At 39.8% G+C, this 19,825-nt stretch overlaps 1 protein-coding gene across 3 annotated transcripts in view; it reads left to right on the top strand.

The window, feature by feature from the left end:
• The window catches only part of SEZ6 (seizure related 6 homolog), a 955,479-nt gene that overhangs the window by 658,834 nt on the left and 276,820 nt on the right, over window positions 1-19,825 (top strand). For all 3 annotated transcript variants that reach the window (XM_073616801.1, XM_073616802.1, XM_073616803.1), the window contains one exon: window positions 9,709-9,901. In XM_073616801.1, coding sequence (XP_073472902.1) covers window positions 9,709-9,901 — 193 coding nt within the window. The remainder of the gene's footprint in view (window positions 1-9,708; window positions 9,902-19,825) is intronic.

Genomic DNA, 19,825 nt, shown 5'->3' with positions numbered 1-19,825 from the left:
TAATTTTCAGTCTTTTTTCTTTTTTTTGTTGTTGTAAAAAATAAAAAAAACAGTGATTAAATACCACCGAAATAAATGTGAGAGCACTGAAAGCTGAAAATTGGCCTGGGCAGGAAGGGAGTAAAAGTGCGCAGTAGGCAAGTGGTTAATATTGGTTGAAAACCCTCACATATAACTAGGGTGACTGGTCCCAGGTGATACATAGGCAAGAAACAAATGTTCCTATGTAAGTTGCCCCTGTTTATTTGCAGCCAATAATCTATCCTCTACATACATTAAAAATGCAGAATTTACACATGATCTCGCAGCTCTGAAAAGCATGGGGGAAGTGAAGTTACACTCTGCAGATCTCAGTGAGGAGAACTCTGAGCCCTGATTGGAGGGAAGGGACATATCCCCCTCCACAAAGTACACAGAGAACATAGGCCATATGCTAGAGGAGGAGGATAAAGAATGGTATCAATTTTTCAATAGTGATGGTATTGACTTGTTAATGTTTTTGATCCTGAGGAAAAGGAAGAAATTACGGTCTCTGGACCCTCAGATTAATACAACTAAAGATAAATTGACTATATTTAAAGATAGGATTTTGGAAAAACAAGAAAAAAGCTAGCAGATCCTCATTTGCACTGGCAAGGGAGAGTATAGGAATATATACAAGCATGAATTGTGAATTAATGGCTTGATCACTGTCAGAAAATGATGAGAACCTTTTGCTATAAACAAGAAAATCTCATCACAATGAATCTGTATTGAGTGTATAAACAATTCCCTTTACATTTGGCTAGGGTGAACAAAACATTAAAAAAATCAGCTAACTTTCTACCAAAAGTTATATCAGTTTCTTTATTCTGTATTCTTCCCTATCATTTCTGAATGTAAATGCCTCCTTTCCTCAGAAACTCAGCTCGCGGCCTTTACTTTGTGGCCCCACCTCAAGAGAAACTTCAGCTTTGGCTTGCTGGAGGTCTGCAGGAGGCATGGGATGCTTTACAGAGCCCAGGTGGGAACATGCCCTTTAAAGGTTGCGTGCTATTGATCTGCCAGAAGGACCAAGGCAAATAGAGAAAGCTAGAGGCCCTTATTGATTGCCGTCAGCCAAGCATTCATCATACAGACTGCACAACATGCATCGTGAAAGTGCAGGCCAGTTGTGCCATCATTAAAGCAAAGGGTGTGGGGAGAAAGAGCTGTAGGGCTGACTTTGCTTTAGATACATCCTCTGTACATATCAGACATTTATTACAGAATAGTGTAATATAGACTGTAAAAAAAAAGAGCATACTACAGAACAGTGTGAGGAGTAATGCAGAGCAGCACAGCAGTATCAGGTGAATAACATTTAATTACACATGTGGTAGCCCGTGACTACAAAGGGTGTTCAATGCATGTTAACATGTTGCGGCCCTCACAAAACCTATGTGTGTTGGCACAAAGGGTTGGGATATACGGCTCACGCACCACACACATATGAGTCATTGGGTGGCCAATGTTTCTGTCCTGAGAGCGTGCTTACTGTAGTCAAAGACAGCTCTCGCCCTCCACTAACAATCGGTAGCTGGCATAACTTGTAACCCCAGCAGTGGAAAGCCCCAGCCTCAGTCTGTATTACAACAAACCCCCCCTCCCCAAACTGCAGACACAGACAGGCCAGACTGACATGTACTTACATAGTTGGATATAATTTATATCACTGTGGTTTTTCTCCATTCTTCATGCATATCACACTAGATGCTAAAGTATAAATGGCTTGATGGGAAGCACAGCACATCAGTACTTCGCTCCGCTGTCTGCAGTACCAGTTTATGGACAGAAGGGGGCATCTGTCTGAGATGGGATGAGGAGGCAGTATGCTGACAGGGAAGGTGGGGGTAGTGTGCTGCAAACACAAATCAAGCCTCGCTCACCCACCACATGGCCCGGCCCCCAACAGGCCACAGACCAGGCGGTTAGGGACCTCTGATCTAGAAGATGCCCATACAAGCATAAAGATAACATGCAAACTCCATGCAGACAGAAGACTATAGGATCATTTCACAAAGCTAACACACCAGGATAAGGATATCTACTTTTAAAAAGTGACAATTTCAGAGCATTTTGAAAGTTACAGCCAGATGAAAAAAATAAAGGCTCATATTGTTATGTTATTATTATTATTATACAGGATTTATATAGCGCCGACAGTTTACGTAGCGCTTTACAACATTACGGGCAGACAGTACAATTACAATACAATTCAATACAGGAGGAATCAGAGGGCCCTGCTCGTTAGAACTTACAATCTAGGAGGGAGGGTCAAGTTATACAAGAGGGTAACAGCTGTGGGGGATGAGCTAATGGAGAAAATAGTGCAGTTGTTAGATGGAGGCAGGATAGGCTTCTCTGAAGAGGAAAGTTTTCAGGGATCGCCTAAAGGTGGATAAATTTGGAGACAGTCTGACAGATTGGGGTAGGGAATTCCAGGGGTTGGGCGAGGCTCGGGAGAAGTCCTGGAGGCGGATATTGGAGGAGGTGATGAAGGAGCTAGAGAGCAGGAGGTCCTGGGAGGAACGGAGAGGGCGATTAGGTTGGTATTTTGAGACTAGGCTAGTGATGTAGCTGGGGGCAGAGTTGTGGATGGCTTTGTAACTTATTGTTAGTATTTTGAATTTAATTTTTTGGGTGAGTGGCAGCCAATGGAGGGATTGGCAGAGAGGGGTAGCAGACACTGAGTGGTTTGTAAGGTGGATGAGTCTGGCAGCAGCATTCATGATGGACTGAGGGGGGATAGTCTATTTAAAGGTAAGCCAATGAGGAGGGAGTTGCAGTAGTCGAGGCAAGAGATAACCAGGGAGTGAATCGGGAGCTTTGTGGTTTCATTGGTTAGAAAGGGACGTAGTTTAGAGATGTTGCGGAGGTTGAGTTGGCAAGCTTTGGAAAGTGATTGGATGTGGGGCCAAAAGGAGAGTTCAGAATCCAGGATATCACCTAGCACCCTGACATGTGGGGATGGGTGGATGGTTGTGCCATTGCTCTTGACAGACAAGGCAGCTGAAAGGTACAGAAGTAGGAGTACAGAATAGTGTCCGTTGGTTTTTGCAGTTAGTAGGTTGTTTGTGAGTTTTAGAAGAGCAGTTTCTGTGGAGTGTTGAGGGCGAAATCCAGATTGAAGGGGATCAAGAAGGTTGTTCTTAATGAGGTGGTCACTCAGTTGGTTGTAAACCAGGCATTATGTTAAAGCTTTGTGATGTGAACCGTACATGTTAGCTTTTAATTTTTTTACCTGTTATTGGGGATGAGCTTCGAGTTCGAGTCAAACTCATGTTCGACTCGAACATTGGCTGTTCGCAAGTTCGCCGAACAGCGAACAATTTGGGGTGTTCGCGGCAAATTCGAATCCCGCGGAACACCCTTTAAAAGTCTATGGGAGAAATCAAAAGTGCTAATTTTAAAGGCTTATATGCAAGTTATTGTCATAAAAAGTGTTTGGGGACTTGGGTCCTGCCCCAGGGGACATGGATCAATGCAAAAAAAAGTTTTAAAAACAGCCGTTTTTTCAGGAGCAGTGATTTTAATAATGCTTAAAGTCAAACAATAAAAGTGTAATATCCCTTTAAATTTCGTAGCTGGGGGGTGTCTATAGTGTGCCTGTAAAGGGGCGCATGTTTCCTGTGTTTAGAACAGTCTGACAGCAAAATGACATTTTGAAGGAAAAAACCCATTTAAAACTACTCGCGGCTATTGCATTGCCGGTCCGACAATACACATAGAAGTTCATTGATAAAAACGGCATGGGAATTCCCCACAGGGAAACCCCTGAACCAAAATTAAAACAAAAAAATTACGTGGGGGTCCCCCTAAATTCCATACCAGGCCCTTCAGGTCTGGTATGGATATTAAGGGGAACCCTGGCCAAAATTTAAAAAAAAAATGATGTGGGGGTCCCCCTAAATTCCATACCAGACCCTTCAGGTCTGGTGTGGATTTTAAGGGGAACCCCGCACCAAAAAAAAAAAAAAACGGCGTGGGGTCCCCCCAAAAATCCATACCAGACCCTTATCCGAGCATGCAACCTGGCAGGCCGCAGGAAAAGAGGGGGGGACGAGAGTGCGCCCCCCCCTCCTGAACCGTACCAGGCCACATGCCCTCAACATTGGGAGGGTGCTTTGGGGTAGCCCCCCAAAACACCTTGTCCCCATGTTGATGAGGACAAGGGCCTCATCCCGACAACCTTGGCCGGTGGTTGTGGGGGTCTGCGGGCGGGGGGCTTATCGGAATCTGGAAGCCCCCTTTAACAAGGGGACCCCCAGATCCCGGCCCCCCCCTGTGTGAAATGGTAAGGGGGTATTTACCCCTACCATTTCACTAAAAAACTGTCAAAAATGTTAAAAATGACAAGAGACAGTTTTTGACAATGCCTTTATGTAAATGCTTCTTCTTTCTTCTATCCTCCTTCATCTTCTTCTTCTTCTGGTTCTTCTGGTTCTTCCTCCGGCGTTCTCGTCCACCATCTCCTCCGCGGCATCTTCTATCTTCTTCTCCTCGGGCCGCTCCGCACCCATGGCATGGGGGGAGGCTCCCACTCTTCTCTTCATCTTCTTCATCTTCTTCTCTTCTTCTTTTCTTCTCTTCTTCTCTTCTTCATTTTCTTCTCCGGGCCGCTCCGCATCCATGCTGGCATGGAGGGAGGCTCCCGCTGTGTGACGGCGTCTCCTCGTCTGACGGTTCTTAAATAACAGGGGGCGGGGCCACCGGTGACCCCACCCCCTCTGATGCATGGGACATGACGGGACTTCCCTGTGGCATTCCCCGTGACGTCACAGGGAAGTCCCGTCAAGTCACCGTGCGTCAGAGGGGGCGGGGTCACCGGGTGGCCCCGCCCCCCGTTATTTAAGAACCGTCAGACAAGGAGACGCCATCACACAGCGGGAGCCTCCCTCCATGCCAGCATGGGTGCAGAGCGGCCCGGAGAAGAAAATGAAGAGAAGAAGAGAAGAAAAGAAGAAGAGAAGAAGATGAAGAAGATGAAGAGAAGAGCGGGAGCCTCCCCCCATGCCATGGGTGCGGAGCGGCCCGAGGAGAAGAAGATAGAAGACGCCGTGGAGGAGATGCTGGACAAGAACGCCGGAGGAAGAACCAGAAGAGCCAGAAGAACCAGAAGAAGAAGATGAAGGAAGATAGAAGAAAGAAGAAGCATTTAAATAAAGGAATTGTCAAAAACTGTCTCTTGTCATTTTTAACATTTTTGACAGTTTTTTAGTGAAATGGTAGGGGTAAGTACCCCCTTACCATTTCACACAGGGGGGGGCCAGGATCTGGGGGTCCCCTTGTTAAAGGGGGCTTCCAGATTCTGATAAGCCCCCCGCCCGCAGACCCCCACAACCACCGGCCAGGGTTGTGGGGATGAGGCCCTTGTCCTCATCAACATGGGGACAAGGTGTTTTGGGGGGCTACCCCAAAGCACCCTCCCAATGTTGAGGGCATGTGGCCTGGTACGGTTCAGGAGGGGGGGCGCACTCTCGTCCCCCCCTCTTTTCCTGCGGCCTGCCAGGTTGCGTGCTCGGATAAGGGTCTGGTATGGATTTTTGGGGGGACCCCACGCCGTTTTTTTTTTTTTTTGGCGCGGGGTTCCCTTTAAAATCCACACCAGACCTGAAGGGTCTGGTATGGAATTTAGGGGGACCCCCACGTCATTTTTTTTTTACATTTTGGCCAGGGTTCCCCTTATTATCCATACCAGACCTGAAGGGCCTGGTATGGAATTTAGGGGGACCCCCACGTCATTTTTTTGTTTTAATTTTGGTTCGGGGTTCCCCTGTGGGGAATTCCCATGCCGTTTTTATCAATGAACTTCTATGTGTATTGTCGGACCGGCAATGCAATAGCCGCGAGTAGTTTTAAATGGGTTTTTTCCTTCGAAATGTCATTTTGCTGTCAGACTGTTCTAAACACAGGAAACATGCGCCTCTTTACAGGCATACTATAGACACCCACCAGGTACGAAATTTAAAGGAATATTACACTTTTATTGTTTGACTTTAAGCATTATTAAAATCACTGCTCCCGAAAAAACGGCCGTTTTTAAAACTTTTTTTTGCATTGATCCATGTCCCCTGGGGCAGGACCCAGGTCCCCAAACACTTTTTATGACAATAACTTGCATATAAGCCTTTAAAATTAGCACTTTTGATTATTCATGTTCGTGTCCCATAGCGTGTTCGAACGAACTTTTTTCCTGTTCGCATGTTCTGGTGCGAACCGAACAGGGGGGTGTTCGGCTCATCCCTACCTGTTATATAACTTGGCTTGTTGCGAACCAATTAATTTAGCAACTAACAATTCTAACAAAAGCTCATTTCTTTTGGTTTCTTTGGTTCATTGCAGTCCTGGAAATCTGCATCTGCTTTACTATTAATGTCCCTAAACATTGGATTCCTGCAGCTAGATGCGCCAAATGCATCTAGATGCGCCAAATGCATCTAGATGCGCGACCGGTGTGTGTATGTGAGATGTGCAACTGCTGTGTGCTTGGTGTGTAATTGGAAGATGCACTTGAACAAATAATTCAAATTATAGGAAATCAAACAGGCTCTTGCACTAAATCAAATTTTTTTAAGATCTAACTGATTGCAGCGTATGGTTAATTTTAAAGATCAAGATCTGAAAATATTAATTTATTCTGTTTAGAAACACTTCTCTGTTCTTTGTAATGTATTGAAAGATTTGGGTAAAAATAGAAAAAAAACACATTTCAAAGATATATTAGAAGTGATAGGATTGTATTGGGCGTGTGCTATTATCAATGAGAAAACCGCAGTTACCCTAGCACCAGTTGCAGTTTACATATTTATTATTGTTTTGCGCTTCAAAGTGGACCGGTTCGCAGGTTCGGTTAATGACTTTTCCAGTGCACCTTTTAAAGTATGAACTAGCACAACGCATTCTTCTTAGTGAATCAGCCCCTATAACTACTATACATTTGTTTTATGACACTTATCTTTAAGTGCTTATTCTGTTCTCTGTGCACGCGGTCATAGAATTTACAGCTGCATATGAAGCGGTGTAGCCTAAAATTCTATACCTATGGCTGTGAAAAGAATAAAAACAATACATGTTTTGAACAACACAGTAAATGCCAAATAGAGTCACCAGAGTAGAAAGCTGATCAGCGCATATCTTGCACAAACTGAATCCAGTAGGGCACTGTGAATCCAGCAGTCTCGCTCTCCAATGTGCAATAGAATACAATGAGTTGGGGAATTAAATCGCATCAGTAGAGTGGAAAATTCAGCATGAAATGCAGCAGTTTGCATGGTTTATGGAGGTTACCAGTTGGCTTCGTTGTTCTTTAGAATTGAATCACACTGATTTTCCCTATCTGAAGTTCAAACACTCATACACAATGTTTCCAGCTGAAAACAGAAAGGAGCTTTTATTTTCTGCCAGAAAATGTATTAATCTTACATTTTCAAAGCTTTCTCTGTTGTGCACATCTACCTGATCCTGGCTACAAATAACTGACTTCCAGCCAAAAGGTTCTCTCTTTGGATAAGGAAGTAAGGAAGGATTAGAACCTTTGTCAGAGCTTTATTGCTGTGTTCCTCATTGGGATGGGGGAGAAATTTTCTGATCACTTTTTGTTCCAGGCATGCTGGTCACAAACTAGAAAGTGAAAGGAATTCATATAGTACCCATACACCAATTAAAACACCTTTTCCTGAATTATGTCACTCTTCTAGGGCTCTGCTAATAGTATTAGTGATCATAAGAATAATAATTAGGGATGCACCAATACCATTTTTTTTTTTTTGTATGAGTACGAGTCCCGAAACTTTATTTTTATTACTCGCGGATACCAATTACTGATACCTATTACAATATACCTATATGCAAGGCATATCTCAGTTCTGAGAAGAAAGAAGGAATAGATTCTGTGTTCTTGCAAAGTCAATCAGTCAGTTAGTATCAGAATGTCCGCCGCAATATCACAATCCCGCTGTAAGTCGCATCCCCACATGCCAAGGTTCTAGGTGTAGTCCTGGACTCTGAACTTTCCTTTAAGCACCACGTCCAATCACTGTCCAAATCCTGCCGCCTCAACCTCAACATCTCCAAAATATGCCACTTTCTAACCATCGACACAACAAAGCTCTTAATTCACTCGCTGGTCATCTCTCGCCTTGACTACTGCAACTCCCTCCTCATTGGCTTACCTCTTCATAGTCTATCACCTCTTCAATCCATCATGAATGCTGCTGCCAGACTCATCCACCTTACCAATCGCTCTGTCTCTGCTACCCATCTCTGTCAATCCCTCCACTGGCTTCCGCTCGGCCAAAGAAATAAATTCAAAATACTAACAACTACGTACAAAGCCATCCACAATTTAGCCCCCAGCTACATCCCTAGCCTAGTCTCTAAATACCAACCTACTTGTTCTCTTCATTCCTTTCAAGACCTCCTGCTCTCTAGCTCCCTCATTACCTCCTCCAATGCTCACCTCCAGGACTTTTCCAAAGCCTCTCCAATCCTATGGAATGCCTTACCCCAATCTGTCCGCTTATCTCCTACTTTATTAGCTTTTAGACGATCCCTGCAAACCCTTCTCTTCAGAGAATCCTACCTTACCCACACCTAACAACTGTTTTTTCATTTTCTCCATCAGCTCACCCCCCACAGTTATTACCTTTTGTTTCCACTTGACCCTCCCTTCTAGATTGTAAGCTCTAACGAGCAGGGACCTCTGGTCCCTCCTGTATTGATTTGTATTGTAAGTGTAATGTCTGCCCTCATGTTGTAAAGAGCTGCGGAAACTGTTGGCGCTATATAAATCCTGAATAATAATAATAATAATAACTATATTATTATAGGCTCACCTGTAGGTACAAGTTCAAAAGTGGAATTTACCTCCACTTTAATCCCTCAATGATAGAGAGCTCGGCCATGTGTTCCCCTCTTCACCTCCAAAGGAGCTCTGAGGGGTTGTTTTCCTGCATGTTTGTCATGTTTCAAAGTTCTATTCAGTCCTGTCCACAGATATCTTATTCATATCCAAAATCGATTAAAAACACGGTGGTTCCCAATCCCAGTCCTCAAGTACCCCCAACAGATGTTTTGGAACATTCCCCTAGACAACAAAGCTTTGATGCATACTAAGCAACTGAATTTGATTTAAAGCACCTGTGCAAGGTGAAGAAAATACTGAAAACATGACTTGTTGGGTGTACTTGAAAACTGAGGTTGGGAACCACTGCTTTGATAGATGAATCAATAAATGGAAACGTATTTGATACATATTTTGCTATTTATCTGAAGGTCCCCTTTAAGCAAGATGTTACTCTACAGCAGTTATTCTCTGACTCCTGGCCCACATGCTAGTTATATGGCAGTGAATCTGTATCTCATTAGCTTTACTGAGAGTGACGTGGCTCCCCCAAAACAAGGATCTGGCTTTGTAAGTCAGAGAGGTATCCAAACGCATGACAGATTGCCTTTAATTAAACGCAGCTTGATCTATGCACAGTGAACAGACTGTATGGTCACAGCACTGCCTAAGAGTTTGATGTGCTCTAAATAAGACTTTGGAAAATGGATCACAATGTACAACACAATTTTATGCCCACAGCAAAACTACGATTTTTTATTATAAGAAAGTTGTTGGCTTTATCATTTTGTGCAGCCTATACCATATTCAAGTTCTTAGCTTTATTATGAGTTTTCTCTCTCTAGGTACAAAATATCAGTCTTTCTGAAGGGGAGACCGTGACAGTGGAGAGTCTTGAAGGGGTCGACCCTGTAATCCTTGCCAATGAATCCTTCATGATGAGAGGTCAGGTTATCCGAAGCCCAACCAATCAAGTCATGGTGCGTTTCCAGAGTTTGCAAACATCCAATCTGGGCAGCTTCCGGTTTTATTACCATGGTAAGGTAATAGCTTGTGAACTGATTAAGACAACTAACCCACTTTAAGATTGAAGTGTATTTCCACTCTTGAAGTCAAAAACTCCACAATAAGTCTGTTATGTGCTCCCATTCACAGCATACCTAAAAAAAAAAACTAAAAAAAAGTATCTTTTAGGTGCCATGGCAGACTGCAAGCATTTCTGAACAAGTTCAGGGTGAGTCCCAATAGAGAGGTTTAGGACAGGCTAGCCTTCCTCTCATTGACATACAATGACAAAGGCAAGTTTCTAAATAATTAACCCATTCTTAAAACAGACAGTGCCCAAATCTAGTTTGCAACTGATAATGAGATCCGTCAGCACAGTACAGACAGGGTTCATTACTGCAAACATAGCTCCCCAGTACCTTCTAAAATCTAAAATGGCAAGCAGCAATTTTTAAATATTTTTTTAAGTTGTGCTATGTGAATGAGAACATGTAACAAATATTAAGTAAGTGTTATACCAGGTAGGCTGTAAAAGTACACTTTCAATTTGTTTCATTAACTACTATTTTGTCATTTTTACCTATTTCATGCTAAGCAGGTTCTTAGGTGTATTATATATTTTCATAAAGCATGTGTTCTGTCCTTTAAATTACAAAAGTTGATCAATGTACATCTCTCTTAATTCCAAGGCAGAATACATTTATTTCAGTGAATCTTTCCTTATAGCTACCACATGGCTTTTATTCATTTAGTTGACTTTCTTTGTACCCTTTCCTGCTCACATGGGTTACCTGTGGGCACCCTCCCACACTTCAAAAACATGCCAGTAGGTTTATTAGCACCTGTATAAAACTGGCCCTAGTATGATATTCTTCTAACTGCACCTCGACATCTGCCTCAACTGATATGAGTCCCCAGACAAAAAAAGACAAAAATATAGAAATATACCAAACATAAAAATGTTTTTAAAAAGTAGTCTTCTGACACCTACTCTGATCCAACATTGTGTCCTGGGTGTAGTGGTGCTCACCATAAGACTGATAAACAAAGACAAGCTGAAAAATAATATTTACGCCTCCTACCAAAAAATGTGTGCTATATCTGCATTTGCTTTTTTTACATTTATGTTTTAAAGATTTAATTGGAACGTTTGTATTTTGGAAATTTTTCTTTTAATGGCAGCAAAAACGTGCCTTATTTTTTTAATTGGGCTGGGTTCACACTAGTGCCAATTGGATGAGGGTTTCCCCGCATCCAATTCACTCAGCAGGAGATTGTGACCGGTTCTCTATGGAGCCATTCACATATCTCCGCAGCGGCTCCGGTGCAATTTGCATAGGAGCCCTGTGCGTCTTTTGGTCTGTTTCAGGTCCAAATTCAGCCAAAAATTTGGGCTGAAATCGGACCTGAAACAGTGAACGAGGACGCACTGGACTCCTGCTGTGAGCTGGAACGTGCTCATATGTGAACCCAGCCTCAAACTACTACTTGCTTTCCAATCAATGGGGGTAATTTACTAAAACTGGAGAGTGCAAAATCTGGTGCAGCTGTGCATGGTAGCCAATCAGCTTCTATCTTCAGCTTGTTCAATTAAGCTTTGACAAAGCTGGAAGCTGATTTCTATCTATCTATCTATTCTTTTGGTTCTTCTGGTTTCTATGCAGAGCTGCATCAGATTTTGCACTCTCCAGTTTTAGTAAGTCAACCTCAATGTGTCTTAGATTTTAATTCAATCAATTTTCCAAGCTCTAGAAGACTTTATAAAATATCATTTTGGATACTACACATGCCACATCCACAACAGAAACTAGTAAAAATGTCCCAATCTTTCTGACTATTTCCTGTTCAATTTCCCTAAAAGATGTGATAAATGTGATTTATTTTTAAAAACGCCAACACATGCTTTGAAATGTTAAAATTAAACAAGCAGATTGAAAAGTGTGTTGGCACCTAAAGGATATTTAAATCCAATCACTAAAATATCATAAAAGCTTAAAAATGTTAACATAATTTCAAAAGTAATTTTTCAATATTTAAAACGTTTTTCCCCATACATATATCCATTTAAAAATTTGAAGCTTTCATTAACTGCTTCCCGTTTGGCCACTATAGAAAAACTGCAGCACAGGAGCTACATTGGCCGCTTGTGCGCGGCTTCCCTCAGACACATCAGATGACAGAGCTAAATAGAGGGCCAATTTATGTGATCGTTGTGACCAATAACAGTGATCACACTTGTAAACAAAGACTGCATGATGAGTCTCTGAACTGTTTCCTCTCACGGCAATCAGCTGTGCTTATTACAGTGATCAGCACTGTAAGAAGACCCACTACATATTTGGATAGGCTGCACTTCACAGGAACACCTTGCTTTTATGCACATATCCCAAACCCGTTGAATATTCTCACCTTTGCTCACCTTCATACACCATGAAGATTGGAGATCTGTGTTCTGGGGACCCTGTGCATGTGTGCCCTGCTGGTGCGCGGCATCAGACAACTTCAGCTCCCAGGAGAGACAAATCTATCTGGTCCTGGCTCCATACTCACCATACATCAATGTACTTAATTCCATATACCTTTGAGCATCCTTCCCCGAGAAAGTGTTCTATACACGAAACGCGTCGGACATTTAGGATGCAGTCATATGCTTGCCAATAGGAATCAATCTAGACCCATTATCTACAACCAATCATGTTTATACTTTTTACATATCTTTTATAACATTGCAATGTGCCGCTCTGATGGCATGTGTATATATATGTACATTTATGAAAAATATTTATTTATCAATTCACTTTATATTCTATGCTGTGAAGCCAATATGTATGCAGTCATGTTTTCTTGATGTCCATGCATAATTGTTATGTATTTATACATCCATCTATACCAATTAAATGCTTTTACAACCTAACCTCTACTAGTCAATAGTCTCATCTAAAGTCCCAACCTCCCTTTTCTTACGTACCAGCACTATAAGGAAAAAAAATCCCCTGTCACTATGTCACTATTGCCATGTTGCTGTGTGAACCCTAATAGTGCAGCCAGTCACTGCAGCCACCACACCAGTCCCAGTCTCAGTATAGGGCCTAATTGACATGTGAGTTGTTCTCTGAAGGGCAACATGTATTCAAATAGCTCTTTTGAGAGCATTCGAGAGGGGGTGACAAGGCATTCTATCACCTCCTCACTGCCTGCTTTAACCCCTTGGACCCTGCACCAGTCACAGTCCAAAATTGTAATAGCTAGTCAGGAATATAGATGTGTAATTTTGTCCCTAGAAAGCCTGAAGGTGCTCCTTGGATTTTGAGCCTCTCTACAGTATGTGGCTAGGCTGTGAAAAGGTCTCACATATGTAATATTGCCATATAGTCAAATGTGTTTTGAACTGTAATTTTAAGTATGCCTATGCTGTGAGTTATAGAAATAGATTTATTAATTGGCAACTTTGTGTAAAAAAAAATAATACATTTTCATTTTCCGTCCTGCATTTTTTTAAAAATGTGTGGCAAAAATTAAATATTAAAAAGACTCACTATGCCTTTCAGAAAATAGCTTGGAGTGTTTGCTTTTCAAAATAGGGTGATTTTGTGCTGTCTGGGAAATTCAGGGATTCAATTGATATGATAGGTAGTCATGAAATTAGATGTGCAAGTTATGCTCCTTGAAAGCCCAAAGGTGCTCCTGGGATTTTGTGCCCTATTTTGCATCTAGGCTGTGAAAAAGCCTCACATATGTGGTATCCCCACACTCAGAAGGAGTAGCAAAATGTGTTTTGGGATGTAGTTGTAAATATGCCAATACTGTGTGTAAACAATATTGTGTTGAAATGACAACTTTATAAAACAAAAAAATATTAAATTTCTGCAATTTTCAAACAAAATGTGACAAAAAAATTACAACTTCAAAAACTCACCATGCCTTACTAAATACCTTAGACTGTCTACTCTCCAAAAAGGGGTCTTTTTGTAGGTATTTGTACTGTCCTGGCATTTTAGAGAAATGAGGACTGATCAATTTTCAAATAATGTTTATACCATAGTTTGAAGACTCTATATATTTCACACAGACTAAAAAATGTACACTGATTTTTTTTTTCATTAAAGAAATGTAGCAGAATAGAGTATGGCCCAAATGTATGAAGAAAGATTATTTATTTGCAAAGTTTTTAAAAAAATATGAAGAAAAAATGTTTTGGTCTTTATTCCTGTATATAGTAAAATGTAAAAAAAATGTTGGCTAAATATAACAAAAGAAAGCTCTAGCTGTCTAAAAATTATATAAAATATATTTGGGTACAGTGTTGAATGGCTGAGTAGTTGTCAATCAAAGTGTGACAGAACTGAAAACTGAAAAATGGCCTGAACTGGAATGTGGTGAAACAGTCTGGTCTTCAAGTGGCTAAAGAAATATCTGGTGATCCTGCCATTAAGGTCTTTGTTCAGGTACTTCCTATTGTATGGTGACCATGCTTTGTCTCAATTGTGGTCCTGCATTGTCGCACAAGAATCTGATGGAGATTACAAGTGGATGTTTCAACATAGATTACACAGGTGTGACCCACTGCTGTCATGATCAGGAATAGGGATGAGCCTGTGGTTTGAGTGGGATGTAAGTTCGACTCGAACATCGGGTGTTCGTTTGTTCTATAGTGAACCGAACATATGGGGCATTTGCGGGAAATTTGAGCACCGCGGAACATCCCATAATGCACTGCGAGATCGCAGTGCATTGCTGTATGATGATTGGCCAAAGCATGCACCTGACCTGCATGCTTTGGCCAATCACAGCATGCTCTGCCGAGAGAGCCATAATTGGCCAAAGGCAGGGTCACCTGGATCTGACAATGCATTACAGCCGTGAGCAATTTTAAATGACATTTTTTCCTTTAGAATTCTCATTTTGCTGCGGTACTGTTATAAACATGGGGAAGATGCGCTACTTTACAGGCGGTCTAAGGGGACCCCCAGGCACAATATTTAAAGAAATATTTAATTTTTATTGTTTCACTTTAAGCATTATTAAAATCACTGCTCCTGAAAAAACAGCTCTTGCCGACCGGCTCATGCAGATATATGTCGGCAGAATGGCACCTCTGTAGGAATCGCCTTATATGAACAGCTAACAGTATAGTCAGTGTTTATCTGGCGCTCCAGATGGAGTAATCCTTAGGGGTATAGTCTGTGGCTGTAATAACTGGATGGTGATGTATCCATAGAAAGGGGTATTAAGGGTTAAAAAGGAAGGCAGACATCCTTCAGAGTGTGTCCAGAACTCTGCAAGACATGTAAGGAAAAAACAGGGAGGGGGAGGGGGAGGCGCTGACCTGAGTGTAGTATTAAAATGATGACTTTAATAGGATAAGATTAAAAACACTTCCAAGATGATAGAAGATGCATGCTCCTCAAAGTAAGTAAAGTTTACTTTACACTCAGGTCGGCGCCTCCCCCTCCCTGTTTTTTCCGTATATGAGCGGCGGCTCCCTTAAGAGCCGTAGCAGGCACCTGCGCGCGCCCGATGCACATGGCCGGCGGGCGCAACCGCTGCTGGGCCACCCACGATCGCAGGCACGAGAGCCAGAATGGGGATTTGTGTGTGTAAACACACAAATCCCTGTTCTGACACTAAGTAGGAACAACGATCTGGCTCCTCCTCCAGTCAATCCCATCCCCTCACAGTTAGAAACACACCTAGGGAGCACATTTAACCCCTTGATAGCCCCCTAGTGTTAACCCCTTCCCTGCCAGTGACATTTACACAGTAATCAGTGCATTTTTCTAGCACTGATCGCTGTATAATGTCAATGGTCCCAAAAAAGTGTCAAAAGTGTCCGATCTGTCCGCCGCAATGTCGTAGTCCTGATAAAAATCACTGATTGCCGCCATTACTAGTAAAAAAAATAAAATAAATAAAAATGCCAAATCTTTTCCCTATCTTGAAGACGCTATAACTTGTTTTTTTTTAAATTTGGGAATATTTATTATAGCAAAAAGTTAAAAATATTGTTTTTTTTTTTTCAAAATTGTCGCTCTTTTTTTGTTTAAAGCGCAAAAAAAATTGAATACTTACCTTTCCGTAATTTTCCTTTCCTGGTGCCTACCCTTGGCAGCATACCAATGGTTGGTTGCTTCGCCCCCGACCAACCCACAGGACCACTTTAACTCTATAAATAAAAGAGTTGTTCCTCCCCACCATCATTCTTGTAACTAGATCTCAGAAAACTAAGGATTATTGAAGGGAGGGTGTATGCTGCCATGGGTAGGCACCAGGAAAGGAAAATTACGGAAAGGTAAGTATTTAGACATGTGCAGGATGAAAACATTCGTTTAGTTTAGTTTAGTTTCGATTCGTTATTTAACTAAATTCATTTAGTTAAATTCGTTGCATTCGTTACATTCGTTTTCGGAATTCGTTTCCGTATTCGAATTCGAAAAAATTCGACCGCATTCGAAAAAATCCGACCGTATTCGAAAAAAACTATCATATTCGAAAAAAACTGTCAAATTCGAAAAAATTCTACCACATTTAAAAAAAACTGTCAAATTCGAAAAAATTCTACCACATTCGAAAAAAACTGTCAAATTCGAAAAAATTCTACCACATTCAAAAAAAACTATAAAATTCGAAAAAATTCAAAAAAACATTAACTGAATTTGAAAAAGTAAACTATATATAACCATTTTGCGAAATTTGAAATTCGTATAGAATGAAATCGAATTCCAATAGAAAAGATTAGGATAGAATAGAAAGTATAAAAGAATAGCATAGAAAAACAATAGAACAGAATAGAAGAAAATATAAAATATTGTATTCTAATCTTTTCTATTCAAATTCAAATTCATTCTGTGCCAAATTCCAATTTTGGAAGATGGTTATATATATATATATATATATATATATATATATATATATATATATTATATTTTTTTCTATTCTGTTCCATTGTTTTTCTATGCTATTCTTTTCTATTCTATTCTAAACCTTTCTATTCGAATTTGAATTAATTCTATGCGAAATTCGAATTTCGGAAGATGGCTTCTAAAATTAGAATTTCATATAGAATGAGTTCAAATTTGAATAGAAAAGATTAGAATAGAAAATAATAGAAATAGAATAGACTAGAAAAACAATAGAACAGAAGAGAATAAAATATAATATATATATTATATTTTTTTCTATTCTGTTTCATTGTTTTTCTATGCTATTCTTTTTTATTCTATTCTAAACTTTTCTATTCGAATTTGAATTCATTCTATACGAAATTCGAATTTCGGAAGATGGCTTCTTAAATTCGAATTTCTTATAGAATGAATTTGAATTTGAATAGAAAATAATAGAAAAGAATAGACTAGAAAAACAATAGAACAGAACAGAATAAAATAAAATATATATATTATATCTTATTCTATTCTGTTCTATTGTTTTTCTAGTCTATTTTTTCTACTCTATTTTTATCTCTTCTATTCAAATTCAAATTCATTTTATACAAAATTATATTTTATAAGTTTTATTATATATATAGTTATAGTTTTATATATATATATATATATATATATATATATATATATATATATATATATAATATTTTTCTATTCTGTTCTAGTGTTTTTCTATTATATTCTGATCTTTTCTATTTGAATTCAAATTCATTCTATACAAAATTCGAATTTCGGAAAATGGTTATATAGAAATAGAATGAAATCAAATTCTAATAGAAAAGAATAGAATAGAAAATCAATAGAACAGTAGAACAGAATAGAAAGAAATATAATATATATATATATATATATATATATATATATATATATATATATATACACATACACATACACACATATATATATATATATATATATATATACACACATACATACATACATACACACACATATATATATATATATATATATATATATATATATATATATATATATATATATATATATATATATATATATATATATATATATAAACCAAATTGGAATTTGGTACAGAATGAATTAGAATAGAAAAGATTAGAATAGAATATTTTATATTTTTTTCTATTCTGTCCTATTGTTTTTCTATGCTATTCTTTTATATTATTTTCTGTTCTTTCTAATCTTTTCTATTTGAATTCATTCTGTACCAAATTCCAATTTCGGAAGATGGTTTTATATATATATATATATATATATATATATATATATATATATATATTTATTTATTTTTTCTATTCTGTTCTATTGTTTTTCTGTTCTAGTCTTTTCTATTAGAATTCGATTTCATTCTATTTCATTCTGTTTCTGTATAACCATTTTCAGAAATTCAAATTTCGTATAGAATGATTTCGCATTCAAATAGAAAAGATTAGAATAAAATAGAAAATAATACAAAAGAATAGAAAAACAATAGACCAGCATAGAAAAAAAAAAAAATATATATATATATATATATATACAGAGGGTTGAAAGCCCATCGTGTATCTGTCAGGGCTGAGAGAGTCGAGACCTGGACCTTAAGAGTGTTTAGACCTAAACCTAGATCCAAGCCATTCTGTAGGAAGAGAAGCACATTCTGGACCCCAGGATCCAGGGGATCGAAATGATTAAGCTCTGCCAGTTCTGTAAATTTTCTCCATATTCTGTAATACCGTAGGTGGAATTAGTGGAAGACTTCCTTGCCTGTAGAAGTGTTTGAATAACATTATGTGAGCACCCTAAATCATCCAGCCTTTTCCACTCAATTTCCAGACCCTCAAGTCTAGGATTTCCGGATGCGGGTGAGAGAAGTCGTTTTGAGACAGAAGGCCGTTCAGGTGTGGAAAAGGAAGCGGTCTGCATACAGCCAAGTTGACTAGGAGTGTGAACCACGGTCTCTTGTGCCAGTATGGGATTACTGCCAAGACTGTGACTTTCTCCGTCGTCAGGCGCTGAAGAAACCTCAATATCAGAGGAATCGGAGGAAATGCGTATCCTTTCGGAAAATTCCAAGGCTGGGCTAGAGCATCTACTCCTGCTGACCCTGGGGACGGGAACCTTGAGAAGAACAGAGGCGTCTTCGCATTGAGTGGAGAGGCAAATAGGTCGATTTGGGGGGGTGCCCCGTGGTTCGCATATCCAATCGAAAACCTTGGGATTCAGGGACCACTCGTTGTTGTTGAAGAATGATCTTGACAGATGGTCGGCTAACTGGTTCTCGGACCCTGGGATGTATGAGGCCCGCAGGTTGATTAAGTTCCTCTCGGCCCAGGTCAGAATGGGCATCACTTCGCGTAGAGTAGAGACCTGCTGTGTGTTCCCCCCTGGTTCTGGACATAGGCCACTGCCGTTTTGTTGTCCATCTGTAGGAGTATGGATTTTTCTCTGAGGTAGGTGGCTAAATGTAAGATTGCCATCCATGCCGCCCTTAGTTCCAGTATATTCGATACTGATAAAAACGGGGGCTATTCCTGCGCTACCAGATAAGGAAAAAAGATACAGCAATCGTGCGAAATGTAGAACTGGTTTTTAGAACTGTATAAGACGTATATCGCCGGGCAGCTGCATGCACCGAACACAGGGCTCAGACATAAGCCCAAAATAAATATAAAAAGAGAAGTGGGGGGGGGGGTGCTGCGCTATCCGAAAGGTCTCTGTTTATTTGTATGTATATGATCCCTACTGGTCAATATGATTGATGTCAATATAAATGATTATACACAATCCATGTAAATAAATTAAAAGGTGATAAATATAAGTGAAACCGATTCAATATATGTTGAAATTATTCAATCCAATAATAAAATAAATGAAAAGTGCTCGTGCTCTTGTGCCATGTAGAAATCGTAAAATAATCCAAACTAATACATATGCTAAAGTGCAGAAATGTAACAATATTATCACACAAACTAAATGTATCAAATATATTCAACAAAAAAACGCATGGTTGCCTAATCCTGGTGTTCGATACTACCGCCTCCGAATTCAACTGCCATCT

This window comes from Aquarana catesbeiana, linkage group LG02, assembly GCF_042186555.1.
Source record: "Aquarana catesbeiana isolate 2022-GZ linkage group LG02, ASM4218655v1, whole genome shotgun sequence".
Taxonomy (NCBI): Eukaryota; Metazoa; Chordata; class Amphibia; order Anura; family Ranidae; genus Aquarana; species Aquarana catesbeiana.
This window is presented reverse-complemented; position numbering and strand designations above follow the sequence as displayed.